This window comes from Malania oleifera, chromosome 3 (genome assembly GCF_029873635.1).
Source record: "Malania oleifera isolate guangnan ecotype guangnan chromosome 3, ASM2987363v1, whole genome shotgun sequence".
Taxonomy (NCBI): domain Eukaryota; kingdom Viridiplantae; phylum Streptophyta; class Magnoliopsida; order Santalales; family Ximeniaceae; genus Malania; species Malania oleifera.
Window position 1 is genome coordinate 122,322,768 of NC_080419.1, and position 22,058 is coordinate 122,344,825.

General features: G+C 36.9%; 1 protein-coding gene across 1 annotated transcript; it reads right to left on the reverse strand.

The window, feature by feature from the left end:
- Positions 1–516: 516 nt before the first annotated feature.
- On the reverse strand, positions 517–20,917 carry LOC131150520 (protein THALLO). Its single transcript, XM_058101280.1, has 16 exons — positions 20,318–20,917; positions 19,303–19,394; positions 18,800–18,881; positions 17,768–17,916; positions 17,388–17,534; positions 17,117–17,256; positions 6,997–7,084; positions 4,619–4,798; positions 3,315–3,488; positions 3,140–3,217; positions 2,774–2,916; positions 2,534–2,675; positions 1,616–1,872; positions 1,310–1,370; positions 1,148–1,216; positions 517–1,028 (listed from the first exon to the last, which is right to left on the reverse strand). The coding sequence occupies exons 1-16, from the start codon at positions 20,421–20,423 to the stop codon at positions 897–899; spliced, it is 2,040 nt and encodes a 679-aa protein (XP_057957263.1). The 5' UTR covers positions 20,424–20,917; the 3' UTR covers positions 517–896.
- Positions 20,918–22,058: the final 1,141 nt, after the last annotated feature.

A 22,058-nucleotide genomic window follows, 5' to 3' on the forward strand; every position in this document is an offset into this window, starting at 1 on the left:
TGCCCATTAAATTATTTTAAGCATTTAATAATTAACATACGAACATTCATATTTTTTATTTCAATTCTACAAAATATTTAAAGTAGAGTTATTTAAAAAATAATTAAATAAATCAAAGTTTTTAAGTTTAGCACAAATAATACTTCTTATCTCTTACATTTGTGTACCAATTAGACAAACATTATAGTACAAAAAATAGATTTACCATGACAATTTCAATAACTCAACACATCAAGTTTTCTTTAAGATAATGGTAGACATAACTATAGAGAGTATAAATTGGCAAATTAGGCACTTGCATTAAATAACTTTTAGTACAAAAATCAAATTAATCTATTCAAAAATCTATTTTTTAACTCAAAATTTTTAGGCAGCATGCATATTTCAACTCCAAACTTCACAAATGGGAAACTTTAAGAAACATTTTAATCATTTTATAATTTTTTATTGCATAACCACATTTTTAAGAAAAAAAAACAAAACACAAACAAAAAAGTAGAGCAGAACACACAGCAGTACGTTCAAAGGCCCATAAGAACACCCACTAATTTTCCAGCACTAAAAAAACTTCAGTGGGAACGAATGTGTAACTGGGGGTGAACGAGAGAGGCTCATTCCACTATTTCAGATCTCAATACTAAAACCCAAAGGATCATACAGCAAGTTACAAAAATTGGTTGTACAAATTATTCATTTCGAGATCACGTGATCAAGCAAATGATTGTATAGCAAGGACAAAATTGGATGTATAGAATGGCAAATGAATCCACAGCAAAAGCTTCAGTTCTTGAATCTGATGCTCCAACTGATCGCTGCTGCACTGCATTAACTCAGAAGGATCCCAAGCCAGCAAGCCTCTTGACGTGTAGAATAGCAAATGAATCACAGCAGAAGTTTCAGTTCTTGAATCTGATGCTCCGACTGATTGCTGCATTAATTCCAGAAGCTTCCCCGCCATAAGGACCAGCAGGCTTCTTTATCTCTCGCACCTGTCCTTTCCGATGCACCACTGCCTTCTTGTGCTTCAACTGCGCACACACACCAAGTGGAGGGGGAGAGAGAGAGAGAGAGAGAGGAGAATAAGCAAATATTTCATGGCACAACATAAAATCTAACGATCAAAGCCTCTATTGTTTCCGTCAATTACCTTGTACTTCTTTCTAGGATTTTTGATCAGCTTCTTGCGAGCACGAGTAAGCCCTCTATTTTTCTCCATCTGGTATAAGTTGGATACAGAGCATGATTTAAGCTGCGAAATGGATTGAAAATGATGGTAAAATAAATGCAGATGAAAATGTGCAATACCAACCTGATAAGAAATCTGGCGTTTTCCATCAACAGATTCAGGCAAAGACGGAACTGCAGAAGTTCTACAGAAGCAAAACCCATGTTAAGAAAGCAAATATTTAGGACCGTGAGTAAAAGAGTGGCAAAGTAAAAGAGTAGGACATAGATAATTGGAAGATTTAGATGTAAGGTTCTTCCACTTACAATAACCTGTGCACAGCAAGCACACACACACAGGGATCAAGATACTGTGATCCAACTATTAATCCATACACAGAAACTGTAATCAAAATTAAAAGACCAGAAGGAAACAAGTGCGGATACACACCTTGAGTAGGCCTCTGCCTTCGCGGCAAGTTTTGCAGCTCTTTGTTCTTTCACTTGCTTATAAAATTCATCTTCTGACTCTTCCGTTTCACTAGCCTCCACTGTATTAGCATCTTCATCATCTGAAATTTTGCCGAGGCCATCAACATCATCATCCTCGGACTTGATTCCAGCTCTTGCCAAAACACGGAGCTCATGCTTCCTCCTCCTCTCGCCAACATCATCCCTCTTGGGCAGATCATCATCCCCCGAAACAACCTTCAAAAGACCAAGTACATGTAAATGATATTCAAAAGTGATAGTAGCTGAATCACCCAAGTTTTAGAGCAAACTAGGTGTTTTTTAAAACAATTTTTATAAATGGGTCCATGTTGATAAGCTGAACATTTTCTTATCATTAAAATAATCATTTTAATGTGAAACCATGATTGATGTGGAAAGCATTAAGCGGTAAGAAAATCCCTCACCCCTGCATTAACAGTTTCTTATCATTAAAACAATAAACCATAATCAGTTATTTACTAACCATGGTTTGTGTACACACACACACACACACACATATAGCAAGAGTTACAATAATTTTTTGTTACAAGCCGGCATGATAATTTATTGCTTTCCAGTAACCTCTGACTGAACTGATAACTACAGACACTCCTAAACAACACACTTTTAATATGTCACAGTGAAATAATTACTATTTAAAAAAAAAACTACTGCCATTGATAAAGTAAATGTGGCAGGTTAAAAAATGGGTATCAAAAACCTCATTCCAAAAGCAAATTTTAAAAAAAGAATCAATGTATTAGTGGATTTGGGGACTACAAAAATAAGGCCAATGGGCTCAGGTTGAATTTAACCATCAGATCATCACATGCACACAAGACAGGTCAAAATAAAGAATATAATATAAAGATTGTACCTTAGGTTTATTCACTTTAGGAGTGACAAGCTGGGAAATTTTACTTGAACGCAATAAACTAGTTTTTCCATTACCCAATCCACGAGTGCTCCCATCCACATCTATGGTATCGTCATCAAAATCATCTAAGGTTTCAAGCTGTCTGTACAATTCCAAGTTATATAGATTAATCACCAAACTGTTAATTGAAGCACATATTTAGTTAAATCTAAAATAACTTATTCTAAAATGACTTAGTACCCATTCATTGGTTTTGAAAGATGTTTTTGAGCCCTGTCACGCTTGGATGCAACAGAACTAACGATACCCTTCTTCCTCAATTTTTCTTCAAGGGCAGCTCTCACTTCCAACATTTTCATGCTCTGTATACCAACTTGATTGTTCTGCCATAATTCAATTCATATTAGACCCCTAACCACTTATTAGTAACAAATGCAACAACTAATAAATGGAGGAAAAAATGATAACATGGACAATATATATATATATATATATAGAGAGAGAGAGAGAGAGACAGACAGACAGACAGACAGACAGACGGAAAGAGTAGAACTAACAATCTAAAAAATTTTAAAAATTTAAGACTTCTAATCAAGCATAATTCACCTGACTCTTGCTTTTCCCTCCTTTGTTCTCATAATCTCTCGAAGAATTGACTTTTGCCGCCTCAGCTTTTTCCAAAGGCTGCAATTTAGTAGAAATCTTAGAGGTAAACTTTCTAAGAGCATCACCAGGATATTAGAAAAACTTTGCCAAAACACAAGATTAAAAATGTAATTACGGCTGCTGCCTCTTGTGTTTCGGCTGGGACTCCAGACAGATCACGATCTTTGCTTGAAGAAGTGGAGGCCAATGCAGCATTCTCTTCAACCAATGCTGCTTCAGTTTCAGCTCCATAGTCATTTTGGAGGATCTCCTCAAGTTCAGGCTGAAGATTCCCATCAAGCTGATTCATCTGTCAAGTGATGCATATGTTAGAAAGTTGCAAGCTGCAAGCAACTCCCATCTCAAGAATAACGAACAAAAAAAGATGCCATGATAAAAGTACCCAATCATTTTTATTACACAAAATGACAAGAAGGAATAAGCAGCTGGAATGCAGTTATTGGTGATGTTGGACAGGTTTTATGACTGTCAAAAATTACAAGCATTTAAGAAAACGGTATTATTTTCTTACCTAATGCAACCAACCAGCCTTGGCCATGTCATGATGATGCAATTGATCCATCACTTTTTCTCTCAGTAGAGGCTATTAGGGGGGAAGGGGGGGAGGAAATTCTTTGCTTGTGCATGCACACATTTCAATGGTGAGGTTTATTTTTGTGAACGCGTAATAAGGGAAGGGGGGAATGACTAATCCAAGATGCCAATTTGTTTTCTTAGGAGCAAAAGTCGAAAAAGTTGATCGCATCCATTTCATTACCATCTTTGAGTTACAAGTATGATAAATTATATAGTATAGTTTCTGAGTTACAAGTATGTATATAGGGTGATTCAATTTGAAAGAAAATTTCACCATTTAGACAATTAATAAATGAATCTATTTATCCAGAATCCCTTACCCCAATTTCCTTTATTTGAATAGAGTCCAGGGCATATATATAGTGTCACAATAAATTCTACTCATAACATTTTCCTGGGCTTAATTTTATTCCCAAAAAATTGATAGAAAAATTAGAAGTTTGACCGTCTTCTAATAATGACATTAATTAATAGTGTATCTCTAGAATGTGTTTGCATATCAAATAAGTTCCCAAAAAATTAGAAAAATAATCAGTTAGACCATACATCGCAGCTATTGATTCAAGTATCAGTTGCTCCAAAAATAACTGAAGCAAATTGCAACTATAAGCAGACTGCATAGGTACCAACAATAAGATGCTCCAACCTCCACCTTTAATGAAGTGACTTTCTAAGAGAGAGCCTATGATCAGAGAAGAGTTATGTAGCATAGTATGTGCTTTACTATTAATAGAATTGATATAAAAAATTTGTTATTTGGTAGAAAAAAAGTAATTATAATTTCATAGACTTGTAAAAAAAAAAATATTTTTTTTTTATGTAGGGAGATAGAGAGAGATAGACCTTGTCCAATAAATTTTTTATCTCAACGAGGCGAGCTATGACCGGATGATCACGAATTGGATGCCCTTCAGACTTGAGAAAAAGATAAAAGGTAATGGCTTGGCAATAAGCCAGCAAAAGAAGCTGTTTCACTTCCAAATAATTCATTCTTTCTGCCTTCGTGCTTTCCTTCTTTTTAACCTTCAAAAAGACAAGAAATCATTTTCCATGAGAATTACAAATGAACAATCAGATAAAGTGTTGTATGGCTGTATGCCACCAAAGGAAAATTAATTATATATGTTCATGAAAATCCATTGTAAAATATTGTATAGAATATTGTTCTTTATTGCACATTACAACATCAAGTTACAATCCAATGTTTCTACAGCTATAAGGGACTTTTAACATTTCACCGAGGAGTTATGTTTGATTGAACCTCCTTTGCAGTGTAGGGATTTCACGTAGTCTAACAACAGGGAAGCTGCTGCAAAGTCCAGAACTGATCATTTCAGATTATCCATTGAATGGCAAGATAGATTTCCTGATCTTTTGTAGATGTCCCAACCTAAACCCACTTCAGATCAATTCATCGCTGCTGGCTTGTGGGTAGAGAGCAACCGGTCTGTTTTACATTGTGCAGTAACTATGGACATCTGGAGCTTAATTTGGCAATTGTTTTAGATTGTTTGGGGGATGCCATATGGTATCTCTTCTCTACTTCTGATCCGGAAGTTAAGGGGATGCAACTAGAATACCTGGGGAGTGATTTAAAAATTTGGCTGTGACCATTATGTAATGCCATTATATAACGGTATCAGGGCCATTGCAGGAGGATTTCACACGTGTCCTGATTCACATCCATATCATCAGATACAGCCCTCTACCTGTTATAGTGTGTTAGGCCATTACAGTCCACTACAGGCTGTCATTCTTTCAGAGTGGTTATGAATTGCTTTAACAATTTTTTACACTAATTTCGTACTTTAAAAAAAAAATTTCGAGTTTCTAAAAACTTGAAACAGAATTTATAAACTATATTCATAATACTTACTATCAAAGAGTCAAGAATTTAATTAAAACCAATTGGAGATAAAAAAAAAAAAAGTCTTGTGTCATGTAGGAGAGCGAAAATCATATTTTAGATTCTTCTACTGGTTAGAAACTATAGTTGTAGCACAGGCTCACATCCCTCAATTGCTAAAAGAAAAAATCAGATTAAAACTTAAAAAATTTCAAGCCAGGTGCTCCTTAGCCTTTGCTCCGTTCCATGTACTCTTAGATTAGATGTTTCTGCTTTCATGGATTATGCAATGAAATGTGAAATATAAATATGTCCCATTATTATATTTCACATTTAATGATTTCTTAACTTAGCTTATATTTATACTCAATAAATGGTGACTAGTAACACCTACAAAGATTTTCTCCCTTTAGTAACAAAAGAACCGATATAACATTCAACATGCTTAGCATATGCCACATGTAACTTGATAAAATATTTTCGTAATAATCATTTAAGGACATCGGTAATGCAAAATTTTGGAGGCAAAACATGTGAAGCTATTAGTTTTAACAAGTTTGGTTATCCCATAAACGAATTCACAAGCGCTTCATCCATGATGCATTTTGCAACATATGCTTTATGCAACATCTGAAACAACAGCAGCCACTGCAGCCACTGCTACACCATCGCCATTAAGCAGAACACCACCATTTTTTTTAAAAAAAAATGCCCGGGGCATGTTTCCCACTTGTGCTATTTGGGGAATTTGGAGAGTAAGCAATAAGAGGATCTTCGAGGGACAAGTGGCCTCAACAATAACTGGGAGATACAACTCTTTAATCTAATTTTTTCCAGAGCTCCATATCTTTTACACCAGATCTCTGCTCATGGGTGGGATTTTTTTTATTTGTAATTCCTCTTTTGTAACTATTGTCTTGCCATTTTCTGGAGGTTGATGCAGTACAAGGGTTTGGAACACCCTTGGTGCCCACTTTAATGAAACATTCCTTTTTTTATCCATAAATAAATAAATAGAGATGTAATCATTAGCAGAAAAATATTTAGTCATTCTCATATCCAAACATTTGAATCTTGAGGACACTGTCCTCAGTCAAGGAGAAGTCCAGCATGACTTGGATCAGGCTGTCAAGACTCGACTCAAAAATCCTACGAGGAACCAATCACCAAAGACTTAAGACTGGACATCTATGCATGCAGGCATACCTGCAGGTATGTACATATGCATGAAGATGTAGATATGCATGAAGGCATGTATGACTACCATAATCAATTATGGGCCCTCAGTTGTGATTGACAAACACTCCCTCAATGAACAGGCTCATTGGCATGAAATGACCCTTCAATTAGAAAGCAAACAGGAGAAGAACAATACCTTGCTCAGAAGGGGATTAACTTTACTTTCAAGTTGCTTGAGTGCATCATTCAGCTCCGATAACAAACCAACTAACTCTGGAGCAGAACTGTAAGGCACAGAGATAAGATAACATCTGGAATCAATGTATGCAAATCAACAGAATGCAGATAGAAATTCATTCTCATTATCAAATGCACTAATTGGGAGCAAAAATGTCAAAAACCAGGAAATAATTAGGGTACATGTAATGTGTCAAATTAAACTATAAAAAGAAAATATAAATTTTAAAAAAATCTGATCATGCACGTTTACCATCCACTTTGCAGAACTCCAGAGCACAACCGACAGTTAAAAGCTCCTCCATTTAATCATCCAACAATTAGAGGGGCTCCCGAGTTCTCATAATTCATAGCTACTTTTTTAAAAAAATAAGTCATAACTACATCATGACCCATACATAATTGAGGTGAATGAAAAATCTCAAAAAATTTAAGCACAATTAGTTAACACATACTGACACAGTTGAGATCAACTTTGGTGGATGCTCTACAGGAGACCTATTTGCAGGAATTGTGCAGATCACAGACAGGGCACTCTCTTTACCTTCTCCAGATATTTAGGCAAAAAGGGAAAAAAAAAAACAGTTCCCTTCTTTTTCGACTGAAGGAAGCAATAAACAGGAACTTAAAACATACACTTGCAGAAGGTGAACTTATAATGTGGTGTGTGGGAGTAAGAATGACTAGCAAGTAGGAGGAGAACCTTTTATATGTTCAGAGCCACAAAAGATCTTTCCAGCATCTAAGTATCGCCTTTTTTCTTGGTTTTGAGATTTGGAAAGTCAGCTATAGACCTTCTTTTAACTGCTCCAAAACTACAAGGAAGCGTTTGGTCGCAGCATCAAAACATTCCCAAGGAATGGCATTCCTGGGAATCTCATTCCTGGGGATGGGGCACTTGCCTTAACGGGAATATTTTTATTTGGTTCACACCGTAAGGTTCCCAGGAATGTATACAAGATTCCCATGTTAATATTTGGTTCAACATGAGAATCTTGGTAGGCATTTCAAGAATGTGATTGTTAACCCTTTGACATGTGTGTAACCAATATATGAAGGATAACCATAGTTTAAACTACAAAACCCTACTAAGAATACATGCTTAATTATCCATATATTTTCAACACAAAAACCAATCAATATATGAAGAATAATTATATTTTCTACACAAAAACCTACGAAGAGTACGTGCTTAATTAAATCCATATATTTTCAACACAAAAACCTACCAATATGTGAAGAATAATCATATTTCCAACACAAAAACTTACTAAGAATACTTAATTAATTAAATCCATGTCCTAAATTTTCAACAATCATAAATAAAAAAACTCCAACACAAAAATAATCAATTAACTAAAATAATTGGGGGCAATAGTGCCTACATATCATCACTTGATTCCATCTTGAAATTTTAAATTAAAAAAAAGTCAATGAAAAAATTGGATTCATATCACATATATTTCATAGCATGAGCAAGTATGTAAATATGAATCCAGCTATTCATGTAAATAACAAACAAATAAACAAAACCAAGCCTTAAGTCCCCTAGGTGAGGTCGGCTATATGAATCCTGTTCTGCCAATTTATGCGATCATGGACCATTTCTTTTGACAGATTCAGGGCCATAAATCCTTATTATTTCCTTCCAAATTATTTTAGGTATACCCCTACCCCTTCTACTATCCCCCACAATAACTAACTCACTCTTCCTCACTAACGCACTATGTGGCCTACGTTGCAAATATATATATATATATATATATATATATATATATATATATATATATAGCAAAAGAAGATTTCATCAATTGGGAAAGAATATACAAGAGGAAGGATAAGACATATCCTGAGAAAAATCTGGGACAAACCAGAAATTAAAAAAAACAAAAAGTAATAAAGAGAAAAGAAGCGTCAAACCAACATGTTCCTCTGATCTCTTTGTAAATCAGGAAAACTATCACCCCTGAAAATTCCAAACCTGACACACCACAAAGAGACCATAAACTGAATCTTCTCCCACCAGTACCGAATTTAATTTTTCACCCAGAAAAATTCCTGCATTACACTTCAACCATAATCCCCACAAAACTGCAAATATGCCACATTTCTACAAGGCTGCCCCATTCTTCTTCTTTCCAAAACCTGTGAAAGAAGCAGCAAAAAAGTTTTCCACTGAAGAAAGACAAACCCAACTCAAAAAGAACAGACCCAACTCTCACCCATAATACCAAATAGATTATTCCAAACCCTCCAAGCAAATTCACAATGCAAAAGAAGATCAGAATCTGTCTCGGAGTTCTTATAACAAAGCATGCATACATTTGGAGAGACAGCATTCAAATGTCTCTTAATCTGCAACAAGTTATTAGTGTTGATTTTTTTAAGCACAACCAACCAAGTAAAAGACATGGTTTTGGGGGGAATTTTGGCCTTCCAAATAATAGAACAAAGAGGAAAAGAAGAATTGGAACGGGTCAATAATTCAAAATTTGAGTTGCAAGAATACACCCTCAAATGATCCAAAGTCCAAGAATAAACATCCTTTCCCCAAAGAAAGGTTACAATTGTCAATGACAACAAGGAAGACAATTCCACCATCATCCTATTATCAAGAGGTCACAGAAATGGACATTCCAAAAAACCAAAAGGACTGCCAAAATCACCAACAACGAAAGAAATGACTCTAATCTGCTCCGCTCAATCAAAAGATACGAGGGAAAGATGTGGAAGAAGCATTCTCCAGCCATGGGTCTTTCCAAAAACAAATCTGAGACAAACCCCGCCCCCACCCCAACCCAAATATAGTGTGAGGAATGAAATAAGGATAAATATGGGAAATAGACCTCCACGGACTCCCCAAAGAGTATCTGAAACTAGCATTGGAATCTGAAACATTCTCATCCAACCCAAACTTACTTCTTATTACTCTATGCCAAAAGGAAGAATCTTCTAAGGGGAAGCGGCATTTATAGACAACAACTTACAGAGACCCTGCGCCCCCCCCCCCTCCTCTAAAGACCTACAAACCACTTCCTAGCTCACAAGTGTTCCCTATGTCCCCTTGCATCAGACCACAGGTCTCTTAATCTCTCATAATTCTTTCAAGCTTGCTACAGTCCCCACTAGAATCTTAAAGGCAAACAAAAAACACAATGGAATACTAGAAAGACAAGCCTGAATAATAGTGATCCTACCCCCAAGAGAGAAAAAAAACCCCTTAAAACCATCTAATCTCTTCGTCACCCTTCCCACAACTGGATTCCAAAAATCCGCAACTCTAAGATTTCTCCTTAGAGGAACCCCCAAGTCAAAGGCAAACCCAACAAACAGCCCACTCACTAACAGGCTCAATTGGCACATTCATAGCTGCTAAACCACTCTTCCCCCATATTAATTTTACGCCTAGACACCCTTTTGAAGATTTGGAAAAAACCCAATATTCTCCTGAAAGAAGGCCTACGATTTTCTAGAAAGAAAACGGTGTCATCAGCAAACTGAAGATGAAACCACCACTCCTCTCTCCCATTCCTAACCCTCACACCAACAACCCCTCCCCCCCCCCCCCCCCAAGGTCCACAGCCCTACCCAAGATCCTACTTAATAAATGTCTGCTAGGTCGAACAAAAAGGTGGATAAACCTATACCACGTTTCTACATGCAAAAGAGTTTCTTTATTTATGCTTCAAGGAAGCCACATGTCATAACATATTCACCTATCTATATTTCAATATATTTTTTATAATTCAAGAATCATCTTTACAATAAAATATAAGTAAATAATTGAAAAATAAATAAAAAAGAATGAGATTTGGTCCTATCAATTTAAACAATCTTGTTTTTTGAACATAAAGAAATAAAGAAGCCATTGCAATTGTTGGAAACCAAGCCAACTAAAGGCACAAAAATAGAGGGGGAAAAAGAATCCCCTTGTCTACTGCCCCACAAAGCACTAAATCAAGATTTGGGCTCACCATTCACAATCATCAAAAACCACAAATTAGTCAAACAACCCTTAATCTGCCGACAGCATCACTTACCAACCAAAACCCTTTCTTGCAAAGACTATATCAAAGAAACTCCAACTCACTCTATCATAAGCTTTCTCAAAATCTAACATGAAAACAAACCCCCTCTTCTTATTCCTACAAATATTCTCCACCCCCTCATCAGCCACACGAACAGCATCCACCATTTGCCACCCCACCACCAAATGCACTTTGAGCACTAGAGATAGTATTGTCAAGCACCCCACTCAACCTATTAGCTAAAACTTTAGTGATAGTCTTAGACACACTAGAGACAAAACTAATACGTCTAAAATACTCGACACCAAAGCTATAAATGAGGATTAATGCTCTTGCTCACAATCCCGTTCCGATGAAAATTGGTAAAACCCTTAATAACTTCCCAATAGTCTAGGAAAAGCAATATGAAAACCATCCAAGCCCGGGCCATATCCTTTTCCATCCCAAATACCACCCCCCCCCCCCCCCAACCCCAACTTCCACTTCATCGAAAGGTCTCTTTGACCAACACATCTTTTCATCAATTATAGGATTCCACTCTAGCCCCTCTATCATTGATCTAAAATAGTCCCCCTAATACAAATTATGAAAGAAAATAGTAATGGTCAATGCGATCCAATAATGGTCATTAATAGCTCTCCCACCCACACCCATCCCAACATCCAGCTCCCTAATCAAGTTTTTAATCTTCTTTCCATTAGCTAGCCTATAAAAGAAAGAAGAGTTACAATCACCATATTTGACCCATTTGAGTTTGGTCTTTCGCCTCCAGCTCCTCATTTCTTGAAAACCGAATCAATACCCTTCCCAACCCCTCTCTATTTTTTCTCCCCAAAAATCCGTAACCAAATGCTTAAAAGTATGTGGTCCAACCATATATTCTCAAACCTCAAAAGGGTAAGACCCCATGACACCTTACTAGATTCCAACAAAATAGGGAAATGATCAAAAGTAGTCCTTAGGAGAACACTTTAAGAAATATTAGGAAATTAATCCTCCCATAGGTAACAAAACAAAAATCTATCCAGTCGACCAACCACTGCTCTAGCCCTCCCCTCCCAGGGGAGGTCTCTCAAACCACAAACCTTGATTAACAAATCAAAATTTTGCATACTAATGGTAACTCTACCACCACCAACCCCCCCCCCCCCCGACTTCCTCTCTCTAGAGAACCTCAACGCTTTAAAATCATCACCTATGATCCACTTAGGGGAGCAAGAACCATAAACATAATAGAGCTCTTCTATAATAAAAAAAACACTCCTAAGAGCTGTTTTAGATACACTAAAGAAAACCACCACTAAACCCTCCCCTCTAACTTTAAATAACACGAAAAAGGGGGGAAAAAACCTCATTAGAGTATCAACTCTAGAAATAGACCAAGAATCCCACATGACAAGGATACCTCTTGAGACACTTCGTGTGAGTAAGAATTCCAAATCCCTACATCGACACCCCAAATACTCCTAACAATCCCCCCATCAATCAATTCCAATTTACTTTCATGAATAAGAACAATGTCAGTGGACCACATCGTTCTCCATTGCCCTTGGGCTAGCAATATTTGGAATGTCGCTTTGACTCTTATCGAAAAATGGTGGCTTACTGCTAGATCTATTGGAGGGGAGCTTTGGGCCTAGAAAAGGATTCGGGCAACAAAATAAAAAAGGAAGATTTTGTCTCTCATTCCTCGTGTTTAGAAAGACAGGAACAAAGGAATCTTCAAAAATTCAATCTAAGCGCTTCAGTTCAACAAAAAACGATGGTTTACTGCGGTTACTAGTTGGCATAGTGGACTTGTAACAAATGAGTTTAATGTAATTTTTTATTTTTGTGACACACTTCAGGGTAGTTGATTTCTAGTACTTCAGATTGGCATCCCCTTGATACCCTAGTAATATATACTTTCTTTATATATCAAAAAAAAAAAAAAAATCAGTCCAAGACTTGCTTTATCAAGTTCCTCTTTCTAATACCTCCCAAACTTCTAACATTCCAGCTAACTATCTCCATAGCTTGACACACTTACCACCTTTTCCACCTTCATAATTAGTCAAGGTAGCCAAGTTTCTAAGCTCTTTCTTTACTTTCTTCTTTCTCCTCTCCTACGTCCTAGGGCTCAAGCCCACCCTCACCACATTCCTAGCAAGGTCTAATAATTCCAAATCCAAGTCACCAAGGAGTTTTTTGCAGGTCTCTCCCACGTAGCTAAATACACAACCCTCCCCCCTAATAGAATCCTCCCTACAACATAGAATTTCCAACTAAAGAATGGGCTGAGTAGGAAGGGAAATAATGCTTTTGCTAATTCTAAATGAACAAGGATCCTCCATAAAAGAATCAACATTCCCAAAGTAACCCTCTCCCTCCCCCCTCGAGACCAAGAGGAGGAACAACCGAATTATCCGCTAGAGAAAAATTGAGCCCAAAGTCAGAAGGCAAAGGCCCCTTAACATATAAACTTACAACTGGTAAAAATTGTGACTAACAAAATTTTTACTTGCTTGTGCATTCTCAAAATCCGAATTAAGATTGTCCCTCTCCAACTCTTGTAGGATCGTTTTCGGAATTTCACTCTTGTCAGACCCCTCATCTTCAAAATCTCCTCTAATACCTTCAAATAGCTTAAGCAAGTCATCCTCTTTTGCAAATTTAAGCTCATCTCTTAACTAGCCAACCAATAGTTCCTTCTCTAATTCACAAATACTACCCAACTCTTTGTCCAAATCATAAGGCAAGTCATATTCTATTTCTCCATCTGATAACATTTGCTGCTTCTCCCTTATAACTTAGCACAAAGGAGAAAATTGGTTATATGCTTTAGTTTGCTCCCTGCTTTTCAAGGATACCTCTTTTGCAATGTGTTTTTCCTCCAAACCACCTCTAGGCAAGCTAGCATTTGTGTTTTGTTGAACCGAACTATCCAAGCTTGCATGTATTGATCAACTCATTTCCCCTTTCACCTCCTCCGCAAACCTATGTTGTTTCTTATCTCGTGTCTGGCTCTTGTATATTGCCCCTTCTAAACTTGGGCTCCTTTTATGACCCATAACGACAGAGGTTTCTTCAGCCCGTATGCTTTGGGCCTATGAATTACCAACCCAAGATCACCTACACCTTCTAGCCACTCAGAAGGCCCCCCAAAAGATCTACAAAGTCTCCCTGTTTCCCCGCATATGAGTTGCAATGAATTAGGACTCATCTTAGGAAAGAATCCTTACCCAATACCTGTGTTTTCGGAAGGCTTCCTTCTTCGTCTCTAACCCTGTCATCAGAGCTCCTCTAGTCATGTTGGGGAAATTGGAGTTCGACAAAAGCCTCTAAAACGTGTTGATCCTTTTGCGCTTCTCCTCTAATCTCTAAATGTTTGAGGAACCACATTTGAAACATCACCAACTACCATAGTTGGAGTTAGATGATTCATTCATGATTGATGATAACTCCAACAGAGCAGCAAGGAAGGCCCTCCACCTACTATCCTAATTCGCTCAGAAATGTACACATCTTGAAAATTCCCTTCTTCAAACATACGTATCTGCCTCTATCATTCGTGAGAATCTTCAAGCTAACACATTTCCCCGGTTTTCTAAATCTTAAGCCTCTTTAATCCCCTACCACCCCATTATTGGCTTCACACAGCACCCCTTGTCAACCTTAGAGCCCACATAAGCTCCTCCTTCCTCAGCACAACAAACAACACATGCTTTCTTACAAATTTTGTGATGTGGAAGGTCGAGAAGTCCAATAGATTTACAATAATCACCTTCTTCCCAATTTTGAAGGCTACATTCCTCCATCCTTGCTACATGAGCAAAAGAGATGACCAGGATTGTGACTAGGTTTACTTCAAGGAATCGAGAAGGAAATAGGCGATCATGTGCGTTCCTAGTAATAGGCAAGAAGTATCTGGTGGGCATAGATAGTTTTTTGATAATGTACAAATGTTTATAGTAGTTGATGAGAACTTTTCTATGGACAAGTAGAATTTTCTAGTGTTATGGAGGTGACGAGGTTCAATTTCAGCGGAGGGATATTGTGAGAATAAGATTCCTAGGACTAGGGGTTTAGAAGGAGGGAGAAAAGATGGTCGCCATGCTCAAAGTCTCAAAAGGTAGAGCTGTCGAGAGGTGAACATCACAATCCTTAAGTTTCATGAAAATTCTTGGTCCAAAAAGTAGAATTTTCATGAAATTTACCGAAGGGAGAGGATGGGAATAGGATGACCATATTTTGTGGGAATCCTTTCATTCCCAATAATGTGAATATTTGATGGGGATCAACATGCCCTACCTATGTCATTTTCAGATGTTGTGACACGTGAACGGCCTCCCGATGTCCACATTTCTTTTGCCGACATGATGACACGTGGACGACCTCCCAATGTCCACATTAGTTCTTAATTGTTTGTAGATTTTGAATGGATTATTTGAAGACTTATTTTGAAAACTTTTTAGTGTGAGAAAGACCCGAGTAGAGATGCCGAAGCAAGTCCGAGTCCAATACCCATGTGGGCCCCACACAGCTCCATTGGGCCCCACACAGGATTGGGCCTCCCTTTGACTTTTGTTTTGTTTTAATTTGTAAACATGCAAGACAACTTGTTTGCATGTGCTTGTCCTTAGTAATTTGTGTGTTAGTAAGTTGTGCTTAGTATTTATTGTGTCTAGAAAGTTGGAGTATTTATTTTTGTTAGTAACTTGTAAGAGTAATTAATGTCTAGTAAGTTGATTTCTTTATTATTTGTGTCTCCCATGCTTGTGTGGGAATTGTTATTTGTTTAATATCTTTGTCCCCCCATGCTAGCTAAGCTTATTAATGCTTTGTCCCCCCATGCTAGCTATATATATACCCCTTCATTGTAAGAACTATTTAGAGAGAGAAAAGTATTGATATTGAATTAAAGGATATTTCCTTTGTGAAGCTTGTTAAGCTTTGTCCAATCCTAGTGATTGTGTAGTGAGAGGCTACGTTGTTCTCCTCGGAGATCAGGTGGTGAGAGACCACTATTCTATTGAGCAACTCTATCCCTATCCCACCTTCACGACTTCCCTCCATCACCCACATGGCCATCACCAAGTTACACCCCAAGGCCACCAATCCATCATTTCATCTGTTGCGTACGCATCAATATTTCAAAGTGTGCACGAAGAACTTCAGGCGAGTTCTAACTATCCTCCAACACATCCACACGACCACACCAAAATACCCCCCACACGGCCACTTTCCCTCCATTACATAGCTGCGTTCGTCTCGGTGTTTCAAAGCTTATTCCAAGGAATTTTATGGCGAGGTCTAAGACTTGTGTTGAACAACATCAAGTCATCCAAACAACTCTCTTGGTAATTTCAGTACTTGTGTTTGAATCCTTCCTATATATTGTAAACCCTTGCTTATATTGAAGCCTTTACTTGAAATCCTGAAATTCCATACTTGAATACCACATTTGAATCCATATTGATACTTTGCTAGTTTAAAATCAATTGTGGGAATATTGCTTGCTAACAATTGAACTTAAAATCTTGAAATTTTGAATAACATCTTTGTTGCATATAACTTGATTCCTTTGTGAAAGAACTCTTGGTACTTATTTCTGAACAGCATCATGCATTGTTTAAAAATTCAACATATGAAATGAAGCTTAATTTATTGTGTTTATGTTTAGTTAATTGAGTTCTTAAATCAAGATGTCTTGAGTGTATGTGTTTGCGTGAGTGCTGAAATCGTAGGACATAGGTCGACCACTCCCGTCCTACATCAATATTCCTGAAACGTCAAACTCCATGCTTAAACAAACGTGAGAATTGAGATGTCAAGGGCAACACATTCCTGGGAATCTTGAACGATGCGGTGAACCAAACGCCCAAAAGGGATTATGTTGTCTTTGAGGGTACACTTTCATTCTACTTTATCTATATCATTACCCTTTAATTTCTAGAATTTTCTTAAATAAATGTCATGTACCATTTGACATCGGGAATCAATAATGAGATGACATAATTTTACTCCTACTTCCTCTAACAATAAATGCAAACTAGATCAGAAGAAGATCACCTATATACAACATCCATCTGTTCCTCCCTCGACAAAGCAGCCAAATCTTTCTTGACCTCCATATAAGCTGTCCCTGTGTCATCATCAATTTCTTTTTCTGTTCGAGATTTTGATGAGACTTTCCCTTCAACTAAAATTTCCTGCAAAGGAGAAGAAAACTAAGTGTGTGTTGTTTTGAAAAATCTTACAGTTCATAAGTTCCAATTTGGACTGATGAGCTTTTTAGTAATAAACTTATTTCAAAATAGAAGGATGTTGGGCAAACAATCACCTCAATGGTTGGCTCCCCATCACCATCATCCGCAGTAACATCTTCAAGACCAAAATCTTCCATTGATAAATTTTTCGCTTTTTCCCTCTGCAATCTTAACACTTCCGCCTCCTCCATAGCAGGAAGATCATCATCGCTTGATTCTTTCTTAAAATTTTAAATTCAAAAAAAAAATTTAAATGAAGAAGTTGGATCTATATCACATCTATTTCATGGCATGGGCAAGTATGTGAATATGAATTCAGCCATTTATGTAAATATATCATAAAATTTTATAAGTATTTTCCTCAAAGAATGCTAACAATTTAGTTTCCTCTTACATGTGACAAATAAGAGGCATAAAATGACAGATGTGTAGCATTTTCCATCTGAACCCTTACCTCATAGTCAACATCATCACGAGTATGATATATGTGCTTTTTTCCACCCCATACAGCACTTCTTCCTTCCTCATCCTCATCCTCATCATCATGCATTTCATCCTCAACTCCTCCCATCTTTGCCCGTAAAAATTTTTGCTGCCGTTTAACTACAATGTGCAATAAATTGATTAGCTACAATATAACTATCGAGCAGGTGTACCAGCTCATTATATGAAACCAACATAGTCAAACCATTAACTATAGTGAGAGAGAGTCCTTTGTTTCTAAAAAAACGTGTCTTCCTACTGCATGCTAAAATTATAATATTAAGTACAAGTAATTCCATAAAATTAGCCCTTTAAATTGACCGGTAATCAAGACTCTAGAGTAACTTTCATAAACACTTTATTGACATTCTGACAAAATTTTCTTGATTTATTAATTTCTTTCATACTATATGAACCTATTTTTAGAAGTGTAACCCTAACTTTCACATGCATTTCAATTAGTTCCCTGTAAATATTGTAAATAATAAAAACAACTAGCAAAATAACTGAAAATTCTCAAGTAATATAGAATAGTTAGAGAAACCACTCTTTTGCTTTCTGTTTTTCTTTTTCATAGTCTTTTCCCATATACAAATTCATCCTTGTGATTTCTTTAGTGAAATTACTACAGAACAGCAAAAGTGAATCATCACCATTCCTGATACAGAAGATACTCTGAAAAAAAGGGTAACTTGAGGCATTTGAAATTCATTAATTCTGTGCTTATTAAGTGAATCAAATGCTGTTATGTTTACTTTATTTTTTTTCTCGCTCCAAAGTTAACAAATGCACTCAAAAATTCTGCAGTCAGATACCACTTAATGTTGCACCTATGAAACCTATAAATAAACTTGAGCCTTGATATGCACACAAATTGCTGAACTTTTTCTGTTTTGGGAATATTACTGTATCTGAAATTTTAAAACGCAAGAAGTGTTACAGATGTGTACCATGATACTTCCAAAAGATTTATCTTTACAGTTTACAAAAAATTTGAACTTACTTTTTGCAACAAGGCTAGTATGTGGGGTATCATCATCCATGTCGTCGTCGTCACCCTCATCGTCGTCATCATCATTTATATCCTATAACCAAAGCTTGCAGTAAGAAAGCACAGACAAACAGACTCATAGAACATAGAGTTCTGCACTCATTACATGTAGAAAATTCATAAAAAGAATCTGTATATATTTTTTGCTTGTTTCCAACTAAATTTATTTGGATGTAATTTCAAAAAATAAATAAATATATATATACACAGTGTTAGCATTTCTTGAAGCTGACAACATCTTATACAATTTCCCAAAGTACACGGAAACATGTCCATTCTTAAAGGATCCTTCTAAGATGATATAAATAAATATCCAATTGTTCTTTCTTGGAAAAAGTGAACATTAGTAAATAAAACCCAAGTCTAGGTTCTTCTAACAATGAGATGATATCATACGATAACATATAATAACTTCAAGGTAACTATTACGATCTGAGAAAAAGAGAAGTACAAACCTTGTAATCAAATACAGGTTGCTCATTATCTTCATCTGATTCCATAGCATCCTCATTTACATCCAGTGGAATAACACCCCTCTGTTTGTGAACTGCAATGACAAAATTAAGAAAACCCAACTTCCATTGTCTCAAATTGTTAAAGAGTTCATACTATGCATGTGCAAATTGTGAAATCTTGGTCAAATATTTGTGTAAACATTTTTGGATGCACTTCTTTTGCTACATGTATCAATTTAAATTTAAAAAAAAAAAAACAAAACAAAACAAAACTTCCCAATCAAGGCAATACTAATCCTTCTGAAATGCAGACAAACGATGAACACTTCCAGTAGAAGCCAAACTGGGAAAAAAAACTAGATCATAATAAAGGTAAAGAAGTAAGCATATGGCAACTCCCAAGTTTTTTTTACCATGAGTCACAATGAGACTAATCTACACACACTTTGGTGCCCACTTTTATTCCCAAATGACTATATTGGAAAATATAACATATCCCATTATAAACCCATCACAACTTATAACTCACACATAAATATCCCATTACGCTTAACTATTTCATAAATCATAACTAAACCCATAAACACCTCTAACTCGTTCTTTGGTGCATGCTTTTAGGATCCTAAAAATATTTCTATGCAACTTTTAAGTTTCAATAATTGATTATATTTACCTTGACAACTGAGACTAACTCATAGTGAGCTAGAAAGCAAATTTTAAACACAAAGAAAAAAGAATTAATTAACTTATAAAAATGGAAATTAAAAAAATAAAGATTTACTTACTTTACAAATAAATAAATAAATGAAGACATATTGTTTGTGCTTGATGACTAGTAAGAATAGAAGAACTTGATGGGCAACCATAAATACTTGTCTGGGTTCGTCAGGCAAATAAGAGCGTGCAGGACGTCAGGCGTTTAGGTTTTTGCAATGAAAAATACATTTTACAACCTTACATACAAATCCAAAAAGCACACGCACACACGCGCGAGAGTGATGAGAAATGAAATTACAGGCATCGATTTCGTCGTCCATGTCCACCGGGGCGAAGTGTTCATCTCGAGGTCTTCTCTTCGGGTTTCTGGAGTCTTTCTTCTGGCTCCTCCCTCGCTTACCCATTGCTTGCAATCTATTCAGTGGCTCCTAACAGCTAAGAGGTCACCGGGAAAAGGAAATGGAGGGAAAGAGAGTCGCTGATGTGACCTCCAATGGCTGCCACCTTCGCACTGTAATGTGGACGACAATACACAAAGCGGTTTGAAGGTGCGCGCCGGACGGAGCGCCGCAGGAAATCGCGGGTGGATGGCCCGCGGACTGTGGAACCTCGCGCAGTGGTCTAGGGTTTTAGGTAAGAGTGCAGCAAAAATTGGGCGGATGGAGAGCAGACGAATGGGACTGAAGGCAAGAGGAGCTTAAGCTAAAATGGAGTTTTCGAATCACGATTTCGAACTCTCACTGAACTTCCACCAATATTATTTAGAAATAATAACAATAATAATAATGCCGAGACGAGGGGGTTGAGCGAAGGTTTATGTTTTGGAAATGCTCATCCAAGTAATGTCTGGGAAGATGAGCATATACCAAACTTTTTCGAAGAACATCACCGATTCACTAAATAAATTTTTGATTTGGCTCAATATATATTCATTGAAATAAAATAAAAATATAATTTAAATTTTATAAATAAATCTAATAATTATTTTTTTTATTCTATTATAAAATATGTAGAAAAACAAATAAAAAGATAAATTAAAATAAGATAAAAATTTTACGGATATACCTACTTCACAAGCAAGTGCTGCACTATTTTAAGGGAGAATTACAAAATAATATGAAACTTGCCTTGAACAAAATATCTCTCTCACTTTGTGTTATATATCTCCTCTTTCTTTTCGCTTCTTTCTTTCTCTCTTCTTCTTTTCTCTTCTTCTCTCATTTCCTTTCTATCTCTCAGTTTTTTTCTTCTTCTGTTTGTTCTCCGCTAGCTATGTGGGAGGAGACTTTTATAGCTTTCACAAGCCAGCCAATACTTACTTTGGGATGCTCCTTCGACTCTCGTTGACCTGAAAGAAAGAAAGAACAAAGGCTTGGAGGACCCGGGGTGTACTCCAGGGGATCACTCCGATACATAAGTAAGAGGAAGGCTTTTAGGAAGGCTAAATGCAACAGTAGAATAGTCTTATGTCACTTACCTTTGCTTGTATCCCCAGTCCCTACTTATAGGGGCTTGAGTTGACCACTGGTTGACTCGGATTTATTGCGTGGGGGCGCGAATCGCTCTTCGGCCATAAGTGCGTGCGCCTATTACTCTGTTTTTAAGGGCGTCGGCGTGAATCTCTCTTTCTCTTTATTAGGTCGGAGCTAATCACTCGTCAGAAAGTCAGACTTGGAGAAAGTATGAGACAGGTGTTGACTTGCCCTTATTAGCGTGATTTATTATGGGCATATCAGTTGTCCCCCCCCCCCTCAGTTTCAAATTTCTGGATAGAATTTTGAATCATTATTTGTGTTTGTATCTTTCGGTTTAAACACTTCCTCGTCTTCCCTCCCTTTTTTTTTTTTTTTTTTTGGGTAGGATACTTGAGTAACTCATGCCGACTGTTTGCGCCGAGCTGTTTCGTGCAGAGCTGTTTCGTCCAAGCTGTTTGGGTCGAGCTCTTTTGACCGAGCTCTTTGAAGCAGGACCCGTGCCGAGCTGTTTCTGCCGAGCTGTTCGGGCCGAGCTCCTCGAGGAAGGATTCATGCCGAGCCGTT

Bases quoted from the DNA above. Each gene is read 5' to 3' on its own strand.
- LOC131150520 (XM_058101280.1), bottom strand. From the start codon at position 20,423: ATGGGTAAGCGAGGGAGGAGCCAGAAGAAAGACTCCAGAAACCCGAAG. The intron at 17,535-17,767 runs GTAAGGGTTCAG...TAAAATTTTAAG, and splicing joins GTGATGATGTTGACTATGAG to AAAGAATCAAGCGATGATGA. The intron at 3,489-4,618 runs GTCTATCTCTCT...ATCACTTGACAG, and splicing joins TAAAAAATTTATTGGACAAG to ATGAATCAGCTTGATGGGAA.